Source organism: Theropithecus gelada, chromosome 1 (assembly GCF_003255815.1).
Source record: "Theropithecus gelada isolate Dixy chromosome 1, Tgel_1.0, whole genome shotgun sequence".
NCBI classification, from domain to species: domain Eukaryota; kingdom Metazoa; phylum Chordata; class Mammalia; order Primates; family Cercopithecidae; genus Theropithecus; species Theropithecus gelada.
The window spans coordinates 168868740-168887961 of record NC_037668.1 but is presented as its reverse complement, the minus strand read 5'-3'; the positions used below and the strand labels follow the sequence as shown (position 1 = coordinate 168887961).

Here is a 19222-nt window from a genome sequence, read left to right as displayed (position 1 = left end):
TCCGTCCAGCTTTGATCCGTTGCTGGCGATGAGCTGCGCTCCTTTGCAGGGGGAGATGCGCTCTTATTTTTTGAATTTCCAGCTTTTCTGCCCTGCTTTTTCCCCATCTTTGTGGTTTTATCTGCCTCTGGTCTTTGATGATGATGGTTGTACTGATGGGGTTTTGGTGTAGGTGTCCTTCCTGTTTGATAGTTTTCCTTCTAACAGTCAGGACCCTCAGCTGTAGGTCTGTTGGAGATTGCTTGAGGTCCACTCCAGACCCTGTTTGCCTGGGTGTCAGCAGCAGAGGCTGCAGAAGATAGAATATTGCTGAACAGCGAGTGTACCTGTCTGATTCTTACTTAGGAAGCTTCCTCTCAGGGGTGTACTCCACCTTGTGAGGTGTGGGGTGTCAGTCTGCCCCTAGTGGGGGATGTCTCCCAGTTAGGCTACTCAGGGGTCAGGGACCCACTTGAGCAGGCAGTCTGTCCCTTCTCAGATCTCAACCTCCGTGTTGGGAGATCCACTGCTCCCTTCAAAGCTGTCAGACAGAGTCGTTTGCGTCTGCAGAGGTTTCTGCTGCTTTTGTTGTTGTTGTTGTTTAGCTGTGCCCTGTCCCCACAGGTGGAGTCTACATAGACAGACAGGTTTCCTTGAGCTGCTGTGAGCTCCACCCAGTTCGAGCTTCCCAGCAGCTTTGTTTACCTACTTAAGCCTCAGCAATGGCGGGTGCCCCTCCCCCAGCCTCACTGCTGCCTTGCTGTTAGATCGCAGACCACTGTGCTAGCAATGAGGGAGGCTCCTTGGGCGTGGGATCCTCCCAGCCAGGTGTGGGATATAATCTCCTGGAGTGCCCGTTTGCTTAAAGCGCAGTATTGGGGTGGGAGTTACCCGATTTTCCAGGTGTTGTGTGTCTCAGTTCCCCTGGCTAGGAAAAGGGATTCCCTTCCCCCTTTCACTTCCCAGGTGAGGTGATGCCTCGCCCTGCTTCAGCTCTGGCTGGTCGGGCTGCAGCAGCTGACCAGCACCGATTGTCTGGCACTCCCTAGTGAGATGAACCCAGTACCTCAGTTGAAAATGCAGAAATCACCGGTCTTCTATGTCATTCACGCTGGGAGTTGGAGACTGGAGCTGTTCCTATTTTACCATCTTGCTCCACTCCCCCTTCTTTCTCTCTTTTATGGAATTTCAAAAACAACCATGTTTAAAATAATAATCATAGTTTTGAAAATCACAATACCTTTATAAAGTTTTTACAAACACTAATTACAGATAGAGGAAAATTTCATTATACCTGAGAATATTTTCATTAACATGTTATACTTGGCTAAATGTCATTATCCAACTAAAATTCCACCTCTCTTCACCATTGACATATATATTTTCCTGAAGATTCTTTAACTTATGTTTTTAAGTTATTTTAAAGTTATGGAGGACACTTTGCTTATTTTAATATATTTATTATATGATTTGTCTTCAGCACTATTTATAGATCTTTTTCACCTAAATATGAGCCATATTTTCTGCTTCTTTACATATCTAGTAGTGTCTATTCTACTCTGGGCAATGCCAATAAAACATTGTGATGATAGCTGTGGAATATAAAAGTTACCTGTGGGTTTCTCATATACGCTATTTATGGTATTGAGGTAATTTTCTTCTATACCTACATTTTTAAAATTTATGTGTACAACATAGGTGTATAGTAGGTGTATGTATTCATGGAGTCCTTGCAATGTTTTGACACAGGCATACAATGTGAAATAAGCACATCATGGAGAATGGGGTGTACATTCCCTCCAGCATTTATCCTTTGAGTTCCAACAATCCAATAATACTCTGTAAGTTATTTTAAAATGTACAAGTAAGTTATCATTGACCATAGCCAACTGATTGTGCTATCAAATAGATGGACTTACTTATTTTTTTTTCTTTTTTTCTTTTCTTTTTTTTATACACATTGACCATCCCCACCTCCCCTCTAGCCCTGTACCACCCTTCACAGTCTCTGGTAACCATTCTTCAACTTTCTATGTCCATGACTTCAATTGTTTTGATTTTTAGATGTCACAAATAAGTGAGAACATGTGAGGTTTGTTTTTCTGTGCCTGGCTTTTTTCACTTAAAATAACGATCTCCAATTCCATCCATATTGTTGCAAAAGACTGGATCTCTTTCTTTATTATGGCTAAATAGTACTCCATTATGTATGTGTACCACATTTTATTTATTCGTTCATCTTCTGATGGACACTTGCGTTCATCTTATGATACAAATCATAGCTATTGTATTCAGAGAGGCAACAATCATAGGCATGCAGATATCACTTCCATGTACTGATTTCCATTCACTGCTGGTGTATACACAGCATTAGGATTGCCGGATCGTAAGGTAGCTCAATATTTAGTTTTCTAAGAAACCTCCTAACAGTTCTCCATAGTTGTTGTACTAATTTGCATTCCCACCGACAGTGTACAAGAGTTCTCTATTCTCCACATCCTCATTAGCATCTGTTATTTGCTCCCTTTTGGATATCAACCATTTTAACTGGAGTGAGATGATATCTCACTGTAGTTTTGATTTGCATTTCTCTGATGACCAATTATGTTGATCATCTTTTCACACGCCTGTTTTCCATTTGAATATATCCTTTTAAGAAATCTATATTCAGATCTTTTGCCCTTTTTGATCTTATTATTAGATGATTTCTGATAGAGTTGTTTGAGCTCTTCGATTATTCTGGTTATTAATCCCTTGTCAGATGGGTAGTTTGCAATATTTTGTCCCACTCAGTGAGTTATCTCTTTTCTTTGTTCATTGTGTCCTTTGCTGTGCAGAAGATTTTTAACTTGATAGGATCTCGTTTGTCCATTTCTGCTTTGCTTGCCTGTACTTGTGGGTTATCGCTCAAGAAACTTTTGTCCAGAGAAAAGTCCTTGAGATTTTCCCCATGGTTTTCTGGTAGAAGTTTCATAGTTTGAGGTATTAGACTTAAGTCTTTATCCATTTTGATTTGATTTTTGGATATGATGAGACACAGGGGTCTAGGTTCATTCTTTTGCATATGAAAATCCAGTTTTCTCAGAACCATTAATTGAAGAGACCATGTTTTCTCCAGTGTATCTTTGTCAAAAATGCGTTCACTGTAGATGTGTGATTTTGTTTCCGTGTTCGTTATTCTGTTCCATTGGTCTGTGTGTCTGTTTTTATGCCAGTATTATGTTGTTTTAGTTACTATAACTCTGTAGTATAATTTGAAGTCAGGTAATGTTATTCCTTCAGTTCTGTTTTTATTGCTTAGGACAGTTTTAACTATTTTGGATATCTTTCACTTTTGTGGTATCACATAAATTTTAAGATTGTTTTTCTCTATTGCTGTGACAAATGTCCCTGGTATTTTCATAGTGATTGCTTGAATCTGTAGATTTCTTTGATTAGTATGGACATTATAACAATATTTATTCTTCCAATCCATGATCGTGAAATATCTTTTTAATTTTTGGCATCCTCTTCAACTTCTATTTTTAGTGTTTTGCTGTCTTCCTTATAGAGATTTTTGAGTGCGTTGGTTAATATCTAATTATTTATTTTTATCTGTGATTATTGCAAATGGGATTACCTTTTGGATTTTTTCAGATTGTTTGCCACCGACATATAGAAATGCTAGTGAATTTTTATGTTGATATTATATCTTGCACCTTTACTGGATTTGTTTATCAGTTCTAATAGTTTTCTGGTGATTACCTTAGGTTAACAAAATAAGTTATACCATCTGCAAACAAACATAATTTGGCTTCTTTCTTTTCAATTTGGATACGTTTATATCCCTCTCTTGTCTAATTGCTATAGCCAGGACTTCCAGTATTATGTTGAATAACAGTGGTGACAGTGGGCATCCTTGTCATGTTCCAGTACTTTGAGGAAATGACTTCAGTCTTTTTCCATTCAGTATGATAGTAGCTGTGTATCTGTCAAATGCAGCTTTGATTATGTTTGGGTGTGTTCCTTCTATCTTCAGTTTTCTTTAGTGTCGTATCATGAAGGATTTTGAATTTTGTCAAATGCCTTTTCAGAATCAATTGAAATAATCATGTGGTTTATATCCTTCATTGTGTTGATATGATGTATCACATTGATTGAGTTGTGTATGTTGAATCATCTTTGCATCGCAAGGATAAATCCCATTTGGTCATGTTGAATGATCTTTCTAGTACGTTGTTAAATTTGTTTGCTATTGTTTTGTTGAGAATTTTTGCAATTACATGTATCAGAGATATTGACCTGTAGTATACTTTTTTTAAAATGTGTCTTTGTCTGATTTTCTAATCAGGGTAATATTAGCCTCATGTTAGAAGTATTTGTTCCTCCTCCTCCTCTTCTATTTTTCTAAATAGAGTAGAATTGGTACTAGTTCTTCTTTAAATGGTAGGGAGAATTCAACAGTGAAACCAATATGTCCTGAGCTTTTCTTTACTATGAGACTTTTTATTCTGGCATTGATCTCATTACTTGTATTAATAGTTGGTCTGCTCAGGTTTTGGACTTCTTTCTGGTCCAATCTTAGTAGGTCTTAGGTGTCCAGGAATTTGTCCATTTCTTCTAGATTTTCCTATTTATTGGAATATCATTGCACATAGTGGGCAATAATGATTCTTTGAATTTCTGCACTATCAGATGTAATGTTTCCTTTTTCATTCCTGATTTTATTTATTTGAATCTTCACTCTTTTTCTCTTAGTCTAGATAAAGGTTTATCAGTATGTTTAATATTTCAAATAAAACAAATTATTCTTCATTGATCTTCATATTTTATTCATTTCAATTTCAAGTTTTTTTGCTCTGATTTTTATTATTTATTTTTTCTAATAATTTTGGGTTTGATTGCCCTTCCTTTTCTAGTTCTTTAACATGAATCACCAAATGGTTTATTTCAAGTTTTCCTTTCTATTTTATGTAGTCACTTATAACTATAAACTTTTCTCTTGGTACTAATTTTGCTATATCCCATAGGCTTTGTGTTTCTATTATCATTTGTTATACAAAATGCTTTAATTTCTTCTTAATTTCTTCATTGTCCCACTGGGCCTTCAGGGGCATATACTTTAATTTCCATATTCTTTAATTTTTGGTTTCAACTTACCATAAGGACTGCAAATACTATTTTATAACCTGTTCTTTTCAGTAGAAAACAACTTAACACTGTTTGCATAAACTAACAAGCCAAAAGAAAACTCATAAAAACTCTCCATCTTAATTTTTCCTTCTGCTTTCAAACTTTTTGTTGTTTCTATTTTTATCTTATTGTACCAACTATGTCTTGAAAAGCTGCAGTTATTATGTTTCATTAGTTCATTATTTAGTCTTTCTACTTAGGATAATGGTAGCTTACACAACCCAGTTTCAGTGTTTTAATATTCTGTATTTTTCTATGTACTTACTATTAGCAGTGAGATTTTTGTCTTCAGGTGATTATTTATTGTTCATGAATTTTTTTATTGAAATATTCCCTTTAACATTTCTCGTAGGACAAGTCTGGTGTAATAAAATCCCTCACCTTTTATTTATCTGAGAATATCTTTATTTCTTCTTTATGTTTGAGGGATATTTTCACCAGATATTTTATTCTAGGATGAAAGGATTTCATGTCACTCCATCCTGGTCCATAAGGTTTCCTCTCAAAAGCCTGCTGCCAGATGCATTGGTGCTGCATTTTGTGTTATTTATTTCTTTTTTCTTACTGATTTTAGAATAGTCCCTTTCTCCTTGAAGTTAGAGAATTCGATAATTAAATGTGTTGAGGTAGTCTTCCTTGGGTTAAATCTGCTTGGTGTTCTATAACCTTCTGCACTTGATATAGATATCATTCTCTAGGTTTGGGAAGTTCTTTGTGATTATCCATTTGAATAAGCTTTCCACTCCTATCTTGTTCCATACTTCTTCCTTAAGGTGAATACATATAGACTTGCTTTTTGGAGGTTATTAATAGATCCTGTAACCATAGTTCATTGTTTTTAATTCTTTATATTTTGTCTCCTCTGACTGTGTATTTTCACATAGCTTGTCTTCAAGCTCAACAATTCTTTCTTCTGCTTGATCTATTCTGCTATTAAAAAATGGCATGTCTAATGTCTTCTTCAGATTGTCAACTGCATGGTTCAGCTTCAGAATCTCTGCTTGATTTTTAAAAATTATTTCAATCTCTTTGTTCAATTTATCTGATGGAATTCAGAATTCCTTCTCTGTGTTATCTTGATTTTCTTTGAGTTTCTTCAACAAAACTATTTTGAATTCTTTGTTTGAAAGGTCACATATCTCAGTTTCTCTAGGATTGTTCCCTGGTGTTTTATTTAGTTCATTTAGTGAGGTCATGTTTTTTTGGATGGCATTAATGCTAGCAGATGTTCTTCAGTGTCTGGGCACTGAAGAGTTAGGTATTTATTCCTTTCTTCACTGTCTGGGTTTAATTTTATCCATCCTTCTTGGCAAACATTCCACGTGTTTGAAAGGACTTGGGTGTCATAACCTAAGCTGTATCTTCTTTACGGGATGCCTGAAACTCAATAATGCTGTGGTTCTTGCAGACTTCTAGAGGTACGGTATTAATGATCTTGTACAAAATCCGAGAGAATTCAGGGTGATGACGGCCCCTGGACCAGGGTGGTTTAGAGATATAATCTGTGAGTTAGGGACCAGATTCAAAATCCTTAGATGTCTGCCTGATGTTAAATGGTACTGCAGCTGGGCTGGCAGTTATATTGCAAATTGGAGTCCTTCTCACTGTTCCCTCCCCTTTCCAAAGGCAGAGGAGCCTAACCCCATGGTCTAACATCACTCCAGGGTATCAGGAGTACTGCTAGACAACTGCTGATGTCCTCTTAAAGTTTAGGTGCTCCTAAGTCAGTTTGTCGTGAATGCCGGCTGGCCTAGGATTCACCGTTCTGGGCACTGGACTCCCATCTGGTCCAGGGTATGTCTACTAATGCCATCCACCAGTCAAGTCCTGGAACTGGGGACACCAGGAGCCCAGCTAGTTCTATAACCCCTTGCCCGTGCTGGTACCAGAAGCCAGCAAGTCTCAGAGGCTCACCTGAGGTCCTCAATGTAGTATCTGAGTATCACTGCAGGTTATTCAGAGACAAGAGGTGTTCAGTTAGCCTGGATGAATGCTGCCATGACTGCATCATTTCCTTCCGGGCAGTGAGTTCCCTCTTGCCTCAGGGTATGTCAAGAAATGTTGGCTAGCAGCAGGGGCCTCATTACTTTGACTGTTGCCCTATCCTGCTGTGGCTGATTGATATCCATTATGTAAGACAAAGTCTCCCCACTCTTCCCTCTGTCCTCCTCAAGCAGAAAGAAGGGGTTCTATTGGAGCTGTGAACTGTGAAGCCTGGGATTAGGGGCTGAATTTTGCCAAGATTCCCTCGGCTACCCCAGTTGGTACAGTTGGTGTCTCTGAATATCATGTGTGTTCCCTCAATCCACTGTCTCTGAGCCTAGTTCAGTACTAGGACTCATATACGTGTTGTAATCCTTATGTCCTAGACTGTCTTGCTAGTTTACTTAGAGACACATTGCAGAGTAGGTAGCCCCAGGTGGCAAGATTTGTGGGAATTCGATTTCAGACCCATGCGATCAGCTATTACATCATGGCTAGCGTTGGTTTACATGCTCCCTCCATGGTCAGGTGTTAGCTGAGTTTGGTTTGGTTTTCCTTTCTGCTCTAACAGCACAGCACTTTGTTCAATTCCTCACAATTGCTATGTTCTCCCTCCCTCAGTGCCTAGAGCAAGGCTCTGTACACCATGACACAGCTGCAAGTGTGGATAGAGGGGAAAGGGTAGTGTCAGCGATTCAAGACTGTCTTATCTATCTCTTTCGTGCCTCTTTCAGGGATATGAAGTTACAAACATGTACCTTGAGTGCTAACCTGATTTTTTTTGTTTGTTTCATGAAGGTGTTTTTTCTGTGTAGATAGTTGTTAAATTGGTATCTTTGAAGGGGAACGGTTGGTGTCACTTTCTATTCCACCATCTGGCTCTGCTCTGCCTAATTTGTTGAGAGTCTTTGTCATGAAGAAATGTCAAATTTTCTCAAAAGCTTTTAGTGTCTCTGTTGAAATGATCTTATAATTTTGTTCATTCTGTAATTTCGATATGTAACATCTATTGATTTGCATATGTTGACCCATCTTTGCTTCCTTGAGATGAGTTCCACTTGATTGTGCTGAATGACCTTTTTAATGTGCTATGGTTCTGTTTTCCAGGCTAGGCACGGTGTCTCATGCCTGTAATCCCAGCGCTTTGGGAAGCTGAGGAGAGCCGATTGCTTCAAGCCAGGAGTTTGAGACCAGTCTAGGTAACATAGCAAAACTCCATCTCTATGAAAAATACAAACATTAGCTGGGTCTGTTGACACAGACCTATAGTCCCAGCTACTCTGGGGGATGAGGTGAGAGGATTGCTTGAGCCCAAGAGATCAAGCATAGAGCCAGCCAGGATTGTGCCCCTCCATTCCAACTAGGCTGACAGAGAGAGACCCCATCTAAAAAACAAACAAACAAGCAGAAATTAACTTTTTTTGTATTTTATTATGAATTTTAACACCTCTGTTCAACAGGGACATCAGCCTGTAGTTTTCTTTTTGTGTTGTTTCCTTGTTTGGTTTTGGTACCAGGGCAATGCTGGCATGCTACAAAGAGTTGGAAAAATTTCATTATCTTTACTTTTAGCATAGTTTGAGAAAAATTACTATCAGTTTTTTTTTTAATGTTTGGTAGAATTCAGCAGTGATGATAACAGGTTTTGGGTTTTTTTTGATGGGTGAATTTTATTACTGATTTAATCAACTTACTCATTATTTGTCCATTTAGATTTCTATTTATTCTTAATTCAATCTTGATATGTTGTATGTGTCCAAAAATTTATCCATTTCTTCCAGATATGCCAATTTATTGGCAAACAATTTTTCCCTATAGATTTTATGATCCTTTGTGTTTCTGTAGAACCAGATGTAATGTCTCCTTTTTCCTCTCTGATTTCACTTATTTGGATCTTCTTCCTTGTTTTTCTTAGTCTAATAAAAGGTTGAAAGGTTTGTCAATTTTTTTTTTTTTAATCTTTGCTTTACTGATTCTTTTTGTACTTACATTTGGTCTCTATGTTGTTTTTTTCTGCTCTGACATTTATTATTTATTTTCAAATTGTTTTTAGTAATGTTGTTCTTTTATTTCTAGTTCCTTAAGGTGCAATGTTTGTTGTTTATTTGAGAGCTTTCTTGTTTTTGATAAGGCATTTATTGCTATAAAGTTTCCTCTTAGAACTGGTTTTGCTGTATCTCGTCTATTATGGTATATTGTGTTTTCATTGTCATTTGTCTCTAAAACTTTTCAAATTTTTTTTTAGTGCCTTCATTGAGCCATTGGTTTTAAATGAGCACGTTGTTTAATTTCCAAGTGTTTGTAAAGTTTCCAAGTTTTCTTCTGTTATTACTAGTTGTATACCATTAGGATCAGAAAAGATTCTTGATATAATTCCTGTTTTTTTAATTTGTTGCAACTTGTTTTATGACCTAACTTATGATCTATTCTGGAGAATATTCTATGTGCAGTTAAGGAGAATGTGCTCTTCAGCAGTCAAATTAAATATTCCAAAAATGCCTGTTAGATCTATTTGGTCTACAATGTTCTTTAAATCCTATGTCATTTTGTTGATTTTCTGTGGGAAGTATCTTTCCATTGCTGAATGTAAGGAGTTGAAAACTCTTACTATTATTGTATTGCACTCTCTCTCTCTCTGTCTTTAGTGTTATTAATATTTGCTTTATGTATCTATATACATACACATATATATGTGCTCTAATGTTGAGAATATATGTGTATGTTTATGATTCTCACATGCATATGCTGATTTGATGTCTTTATCATTATATAATGACTTTAATTGTTTCTTTTTCTGTTATTATTTAAAGTCCATTTTATCTGATTTACATATTTCTGTTCCTGCTCTTCTTTTACAACAGCATGGAATAACTCTCTCTTTTCACTTTCAGACTATGAGTCCTTAGAGTACCATGTGTCTCTTGTAGCAAGAATAAAGTTGAATGGTTTTTTTTTAATCCACTAACCAACTCTATGTCTTGTAATTCAATAATTCAATCCATTGACATTAAAGGTAATTATTGATAGATAAAGATTAACTATTGCCATTTTGTAATTATTTTCTAGTGGTTAAGCAGAATTTTTTTTCTTCCTTTCTTCTTCACTCTTTTGTGGTTAAATGATTTTTTTCTATTAGTGTTGTTTAACTCTTCTCTTTTTATTTGTAGTGCAATTATTATAGCTTTGTGCTGTGGTTATTCTGAGGCCCACAAAATTCTTATATTTATAACAGCTTATTTTACCATGATAATAACTTGTGATTCACTTTTTTAAAGAGAAAAAAAACAACTCTACATTTTTACTCTACTTTGGCACACATTTTGAATTTTTGAAGTTACAACTTATAACTTTTTAAATTGTATGTTCTTTAACCAATTTTGTAGCTCTTATTTTGAATTGCTTGCTATATTATAGCTTCACTCCTGAGTTCTGGGATATTCAGGGTGGTAATCTTGGCTCTGGGTGGTTGCTATTAAGTTTCTGTAGGAGGGAGAGAAGCTGGAGAACTCTTACACTACTGTTTTGCTGATGTTATTCTCTCCATGATTCTCTTATTTTGATGAACAGTATCTTAAAACACAGCAAGTATAATAATGTAAAATAAAGAAAAAACAGAAGAAGTCAATGAGAGAACATGTGTGGATTTGAGTTATATTCTTTTAACAAAGCAGAAATTTTTTTTTGTGTGTGTGTGTGTGTGTGTGTGTAAATGTATTGTACCTTAAAATAGAAGATACCCCAAAACACAACTTTAAAAATATTTAAATATCAAGAATATGCTGAAACTTTTTTACTCAGTATGATCTATTGTGAGTTCTGAAAATCAGTCTGCTTCTCTAAACACATAAAGATACAGACAGTGGAATGTGGTCCAGACACGCTGGTTTGTTTTCATACATCCTGAAATAATTAAGTTGGGTACTGCAAAGCAAAGGACAACAGAAAATTTTAGTGACATGGACCCTGAGAGTTATTCATTCATGATTCGTCTGTATGTGGAAGAAACTCACCTATATTCCAGTGTTTAATTTTAAAATTAGTGTTCTCATTTTAAGAAGAGTATGTTGGATAAGAAATTGTATTTTGACCATTTGTGACCAAAAAAAAAAAAAAAAAAAAACAGCTTGCCAAGCTCAACAGCAGGATTTTCAGAAGGAGATTAGTGTGCCAGATGTTTATTTTCAATGTGACATCAACCCAGTTCCTATTTTCCTTTTCTTCTGCACTGCAGACCAAAAGTTTGAAACTATACTATCTGAAGTTCCTTTCTCCATAACTTGCTTCTCCCGTAGATTCCCCCATGAGATGTACTTAAAGAAGATTTGGAAGAAGAGAAAGACAAGGTATTATCTGGTAGCAGCTGAGATCACCAACAGTAGCTTTTCTTGATTCTGGAAGTTTTCTGAGAAACATCCACTGCAGCACCATGGATAATTAGTGAGGGCATCTCTAAGATTCTTGAATATCAGAATTTTCTGGAAATAGCATTTCTGACCTCGGTTCCCTCAGTTCTTCCAATAGTTGCAGAAGCTTTTCGTTCCCTTTATTAATACTCTCTTTACTCAAAAAATAAGAAATAAAATAAATTAATATTTCATATTACTTTTGGATTCAGTCCATTACTGTACTTAAATAAAATTGTACCAGTACACATCAGGGAATCAATTCCACAGATGATTGTGAAACCACTAACTGGAATTATTGAAAGATTTTGCAAAACTCTTAACTTTGATATTTACTAAGTGACCTTAAAGGCTTAGCTTTGTGGTAGTGCACTTAAATTCAGAATCACACTTGGTAACTAGCAAGGAAAGATTTCAAACCCCAAACAGTGCAATTNATCTTTTCTATTATGAGGAGTTCTTGAAAATCATATGAGAAATAAATGTAGAGACTTTATGAGAATATCTATATAGTTTATACATATTTTAATTATTTAAACTAAAGATAAGTAATCTTCAATGCTGATATTTCTTTTTGAGAAAACTTTTGTTAATAATTTTAGTTCATACTTATTTGTATATTATTTTTTGATGTTTATGCACTCTAATATGGTAACAATAATTTTAATATACTATTTTGAACAAATTTATGCTTCTCATTTACTTTATTTATTTATCATTGTTATGGTCCTTAGGAAAATGTTATTTTCCTTATTTGGAAAATGGACATAATGAAAATAATGGAAGAAAGTTTGTACAGGGTAACTTTATAGAAGTTGCCTGCCATCCTGGCTATGGTCTTCCAAAAGAGCAGACCACAGTTACATGTACAGAAAATGGCTGGTCTCCTACTCCCAGATGTATCCATGTCAGTAAGTACACTACTCTGAGATCCCAGCATGTTCATGTCTTTCTAAGTAACATAGATGACATTCTCAAACTCATCCATATTAACTGTGGCAAAATGTTTTTGTCAACTTGTTTTGCCAACGGATTTATTTAGTTTTACTTTTTAATTGTGTGAATATACAAATTTCTTGATAAGAACATAGCAAAATAAATGCTCCTATTAATGAGTATTAGTCAAGAATACAGTAAAAGAGTTAGAACACAATACTTGTTGGTTAAATAAAGTCATATCGAAGCAGCATCACTGTCTGGGGTAAATACTTGAGGTTGGTCATCTCGCACCAAGAACATTAATTACAAATGAGTGTTCTGGGATATTGTGCATATTCAACTCTAGAAGGTTTCCTACAGTATTTATTCCAATATACATTTATATCAACAGTTCCTTCCTTTTTTACATGTTTCTAATGATTGGTGATATCACATTTTAATATTTTCAAGTTGAGTGGCTATAAAATGTTACAGCATTGTAGTGTACATTTGCATTTCGTTTACTACCAACTGGATTTACAATATATGTTCACAATTTAATTGGTATTTAATGATTCTAATCTTTGGAAATACAGTTTGATGTTTTTTGATTTACCTTTTTGGGAGTTTTGGTATTTATTAGTTGGAATCATCTTAATAATTCTGAATATAAAATCTCTTTAATTATGTGTAATGCAAATGCTTTCTGTTTGTGGCTAGTATTGTTCTTTCCTTTTTTCTGCATTAGGAACATAAGTTGCTCATTTTACTAAATAATTGTCAATCTTTTTTCATGATGAATGTTTTTCGGTTCTTTTTAAAGGAATACATTTTCAAAAGCACAGAGCCATTATACCATTCTTTATTCTAAAATGTCATATGTTATCTTTTCATACTTAAAAAATATTTTTTTCTTTTCTTGATAACAGCTATATTTCATTTTTAAATAAAATACGATAAACTCAACATTTCCCTAACAGTTTTTATGGTACCTTTCTCATACAGTATATGTTATGTTGTATATTTTGTACATTGTGTGTGTATACACACACAGGCATACACACACACAATGACTATTATTCTGAATACTCTGTTCTACAGTATTAGTAAACAATTTTTTAATCAGCATTCCATTAACCCTTTATTGAATTTTATTTATTTATTTTATTTTAAGACAGAATTTCACTCTGTCACCCAGGCTGGAGTGCATTGGTGGGATCTTGGCTCACTGCAACCTCTATCTCCTGAATTTTAATTAATATAGGTTTACAATAAGTATGGATATGGCTTTTCACTCTAATGATGACCTTTCACCCCAGTCTTTTTTCTTCATCAGTCTCTTTTACGTATCTCATCATTCTGTGTCAGATGATCCCATTACTTTTAGACTATTTTTAAAGATTGAGGCTGATAATAAGCTTTGATTAGATGTGCAATTTCTGCTGATATCAACCAACTCAATCAAGGTTTATGCCCCTTGCTTTGGTTTTGGAGCTAATTGTAGAGTCAACTACTTATTTCCTTTTTATTTTTCTTACTTTTTTCCTTCCTTCCTTCCTTCCTTTCTTTCCTTCCTTCATTCCATCCTTCCTTCTTTCCTTCCTTTCTTGTTTCCTTGCTTCCTTTCTTTCTTCTTTCAGCTGTTGAAAGAGTCAACTACATTTTTTCTCCTTTCCTTTCTCTTTTCCTTTCTCCTTTCCTTTCCCCTTTCCTTTCTCTTTTCCTTTCCTCTCCTCTCCTCTCCTTTCCTTTCCTTTCTTTTCCTTTCCTTCCCCTTTCCCTGTCCTTCTCCCTTTTACTTCCCTTTCCTTTCCTTTTTCCTTTATTCTACTTTTCTCTTCTTTCTCTTTTTTCTTTTTTTCTCCCTTTCTCTTTCTCTTTTTTCTCTTTTCTCCTCTTCCTTTATTTTTCCTTTTTTCTTTCTTTATTTTTCTTTCTTCTTTTTTTCTCTGTTTCCTTCTCTTCCTTCTCTTTCTTTCTTTTTCTCTGTCACTCTTTTTCCTTTATTCCTTTCTTTCTTTACCTTTCTTTTTCTTTTTTCTCTTTCCTTCTCTTCCTTTCTTTCTTTCTCTTTCTTTCTTTCTTTCTTTCTTTCTTTCTTTCTTTCTTTCTTTCTCTTTCTCTCTTTCTTCCTTCCTTCCTTCTTTCTCTCCCTTCCTCACTCCTTCCTTCTTTCCTTCCCTCCTTCCTTCCTTCCTTTCTTCTGTCTCAAGTTTGTCTGGCTCAAGTTATTCCTAATAATGTTACTATTTTGCTCTTCATGCTAGACTCTGTACTTTAGTCAGGTTATTTATCTACTTTGTAGTGGTCATATAATTAACAAGACTTAGCTTCATCTTCAGATGGAGATATCAACGTTATATTATCAATGTACAGTCAATTATCAGTGAATCACAATACTTCTCAATTTAATAAAATGTAAATTCCTCAAACCATGTTGTGAAAATAAGCAGAAAAATTTAAATATACCTAAATGAATACAGCAGATATATACTGGAGTGTGTCCTGCGTTTGTGCAAACTGGCTGTGATTTCCTTTAAAATAATCATGTAAAGAAAACATTTGCCAAATAAATCACAGAATACCAATTTCCCTTGACTTCGGTCTTATTTACATATCCATTCTGCCTTTCTTGGCCTGTTAACTGGTGCACTTGGACTATTCACACTTAAAATAATTATCGATATATAGGACTTAAACCTCTGTCATTTATTAGTTTCTGTTTGCTTCCTCTGGTTTTCAGCCCTATTACCCTATTCCTCCATTCCCTGTGGGGAAATCTTTAAAAAAGATTAATTTTGATTCATATGTATTGTTTTTGATTGTATCCCTTGTATAACTTTTTACCTTTTTTAAAAAAAGTTGTTGCTTTAGCTAATACTATATACATATAATAATATATTACTGTCTACTAGTACTGACATTTAAATCTTCAACTGGAATATGGAAACCTTACTTTCTTGTAGATCCAATTTTACTCTCCACGTTTTAAGTACAAATGCCACTAGTATTTTCCATACATATATTGAGCACGATATTAAACTCATTTGCTTCAAACATCAAACATAATTGAAAAAACATATGAGGAAAAAGCCTGTTATATTGACTCCTCTTTTTTTTTTTTTTTTTTTTTTTTGAGACAGAGTCTTGCTCTGTCACCCGGGCTGGAGTGCAGTGGCCGGATCTCAGCTCACTGCAAACTCTGCCTCCCGAGTTTACGCCATTCTCCTGCCTCAGCCTCCGGAGTAGCTAGGACTACAGGCGCCCGCCACCTTGCCCGGCTAGTTGTTGTTTTTTTTTTTTTTTTTTGAGACGGAGTCTCGCTCTGTCGCTCAGACTGGAGTGCAGTGGCCGGATCTCAGCTGACTGCAAGCTCTGCCTCCCGGGTTTACGCCATTCTCCTGCCTCAGCCTCCCGAGTACCCGGCTAGTTTTTGTTTGTATTTTTTAGTAGAGACGGGGTTTCACCGTGTTAGCCAGGGTGGTCTCGATCTCCTGACCTCATGATCCGCCCGTCTCGGCCTCCCAAAGTGCTGGGATTACAAGCTTGAGCCACCGCGCCCGGCCTGACTCCTCTTTTTATCTATTATATTGTTCTATTCTTTCAGTCTCCTAAAGTCTCAAGCTCTTTCTTTTATCTTTTTATTTTAATTTGAAGAATTCCTTTAGTTAATCTTTAAGCATAGGTCTACTGGAGACGAATTCTCTTGATTTCCCTTTTTCTGAGAATGTCTATATTTACCCCTTTACTTGTAAAGGATAATGTCACTGGATATAAAATTTAGTATGACAGTTCTTTAAACACTTGATAACTGTGCCACATGGTTATGGATGAAAAACTCACCGTCATTGGAATTGTTGATCCCCTAGAGGAAAGGCATAGTTTTTGTCTAGTTGCCTTCAAAATATTTTGTTCTTTTTAAAAGTAGTTTTATTTTAACGTATATTTGGTATAAATTCCAAAGTGTTTATCCTCTTTGGAGTTCACTCAGCTTCTTAAATATGTAAGTTTATACCTTATGTACAAAATGGGAAGTTTTCAGCCATTATTTTATTTATTCATTTTTCGAACCTAATACCCTTTCTCTTCTTTTTATGGATCTGCATTATTTGTTGTTGTATTTTTCTAAATGTCTCAGTTCAGTTTTTTGTTTTCAATCTTTTTCAGAGTGGGTAATTTATATTGCTCTATGTTCAAGTTTATGGATTACATTGTCTGTTAGCTCACAATGTATTATTAAGCCTATCAAATGTTTTTAAAAATTTTTTTTCAAATTTTTCAATTTTGTAACTCCTATTGGGTTTTTAAAAACCATCATCAATTTCAAAACCTGTATCCTCTTAGTGTCACTCCAAAGAAGGTTGAATACAAAATAAGAAACTTCCTTTGTCATAGTTTTCTATGTTTAGCATGTATTCATTCAAAAAGACATTTCTTAATTCTGGTCTACTGTAAGTGGCAATATTTCTTAATGTTTTATGTGTTTCTTCAGTAAGGCAAAAATAACTTAAATATATTACTTTCAGTTTGTAGAAGTAAAATTTCTTCCAGGAATCATTTCTTTCACCAGAAATCACAAAATTGTTGATATGATATGAAGTGCTGTGTTTGTATTTGCCTTATTTGAATTTGTATTTTGATTTGCTCTCACAATAAATCAAGTGATGAAATGATGTTTTTTAGATTCTACAAGAAAGTGTGGGCCCCCTCCACCTATTGACAACGGAGACACTACTTCATTCCCGTTGTCACTATATGCTCCAGATTCATCAGTTGAGTATCAATGCCAGAACTTATATCAACTTGAGGGTAACAAGCGAGTAACATGTAGAAATGGACAATGGTCAGAACCACCAAAATGCTTACGTAAGTACTTTAACATTCGCATGGACCCTGGAAAAATCAGTGTGATGAGTCTGATATTTCGCTGTTTGTAACAAAATAATCACAGATTATTGTATAACCATTCTGCTGAATGCTTGCCTACCAAATATTTATGTTAGAAAGCAAACTTTAGAAATTTTTCTTTACGGCAGGGACGGTAGCTCAGGCCTGTAATCCTGCAGTGTGGGAGGCTGAGGCGGGCGGATCACGAGGTCAAGAGATCCAGACCATACTGGCTAACACACTGAAACCCGATCTCTACTAAAAATACAAAAAAAATAGCCCTGCATGGTGGTGGGCGCCTGTAGTCCCAGCTAGTTGGGAGGCTGACACAGGAGAATGGCCTGAACTCAGAAGGCAGAGCTTTCAGTGAGCCGAGATTGGGTCCACAGAACTACACCCTGGGCAGCAGAGCAAGACTCCATCTCAAAAAGAAAAAAAAAAAAAAAGAAAGGAAATCTTTCTCTTTATATTTACATTTTATGTTAAAACATTTAGTTGACAAACAAAAATATTTCGAGTTTGACAATATACTGTTTTGATGTATTTGGAATACAATGATTACCACAGTCAAATTAATTAGCACATTCTTCATCACCTATGCTTACCATTGTGTGTAGGTGGGTGTGTGAGTATGTGTGTGTGTGTTTGTGGTTAGGACACTTAAAATCTGTTTCCTTACCAATTTTCAAATAAATAGTACAATATTATTACTATAAATATCACTAGATCTCTACATTTGATTCCCAGTTCTTGTTCATATTATAGCTGAAAGTTTGTACTCTTTGACCAATATCTTAATCAACAAAAAACAGCAATGATAGGTTCTAAAATGCAGGGATCCTAAAATGACAATTGATGTAATGAATCATTGATAATACACCTCTAATTCTCGTACATTAAACATAGTACTTCTTTTTTACATCGTTTACCATTTTAACTTTATTTAAATCAATATGATGTTTTTACATAGTCAGTTTGGATAGTGTTTTGAGAAATAATTCCTGGACCATCATATAACATTCTACTTGAAAACCTGAAAGTCTATGAAGATTTGCATAATAGTTACTGTTTTTATGTTTACTGTTTTCTATTTTCAGATGCGTGTGTAATAGCCCCAGAAATTATGGAAAAATATAACATAACATTTAAATGGGCAGCCAAACAGAAACTTTATTCAAGAACAGGTGAACCAGTTGAATTTGTGTGTAGATCTGGATATCATCTTTCACCAAACTCTCACGCATTGCGAACAACATGTCAGGATGGGAAACTGGAGTATCCAACTTGTGTAAAAAGATATTGATCATAAAATGCACACCTTTATTCAGACCTTTAGTATTAAATCAGTTCTCAATTTCATTTTTTAAGTAATGTTTTACTTCTTTTTATTCATAAGTAAAATTTTGGGGTTGATTTGTGAAAATGTAATTATAATCTGAGACTGGTGGCTCTCTTCTTAAAAGCACCATATTAAAACTTGGGAAACAAACTGTTGTGTCCAGTTCATAAAATTTTTATGGCATGAAATTAGATGCAATTTTTTCAGACTGTATTTCTGTCCATCACTGTTAAATCTCTCAAAGCTTTCTCCATAGCTTCTGAGGCTCATTGTTTTACAGTAAATGGAAAACATATTGTTGTCTCTGACTTCAAAATTATATCACTTCACAAAGATGTAAAAACCAAGTCAAGTCTTAACTCATGTTAGTAATAAAAGTAATTACTATTTATGAATACATAAATGCACCAAAGTGATATCAACACATAAATGCACCAAAACTGATGAAATACAGATACTTCTACAAGATGTCAATCAAGCACACATAATAATGCAAACTAATCACAAAGAGGAATGAAAATGTAATTGGGTATATAAATAC

General features: G+C 35.0%; 1 protein-coding gene across 1 annotated transcript in view; it reads left to right on the top strand.

The window, feature by feature from the left end:
- Positions 1-18828, top strand: part of CFH (complement factor H) — a 363204-nt gene extending 344376 nt beyond the window's left edge. Inside the window, exon 22 of the mRNA XM_025363804.1 lies at positions 18440-18828. Coding sequence (XP_025219589.1) covers positions 18440-18645 — 206 coding nt within the window. The 3' untranslated portion in view covers positions 18646-18828. The remainder of the gene's footprint in view (positions 1-18439) is intronic.
- The last annotated feature ends 394 nt before the right edge of the window (positions 18829-19222 follow it).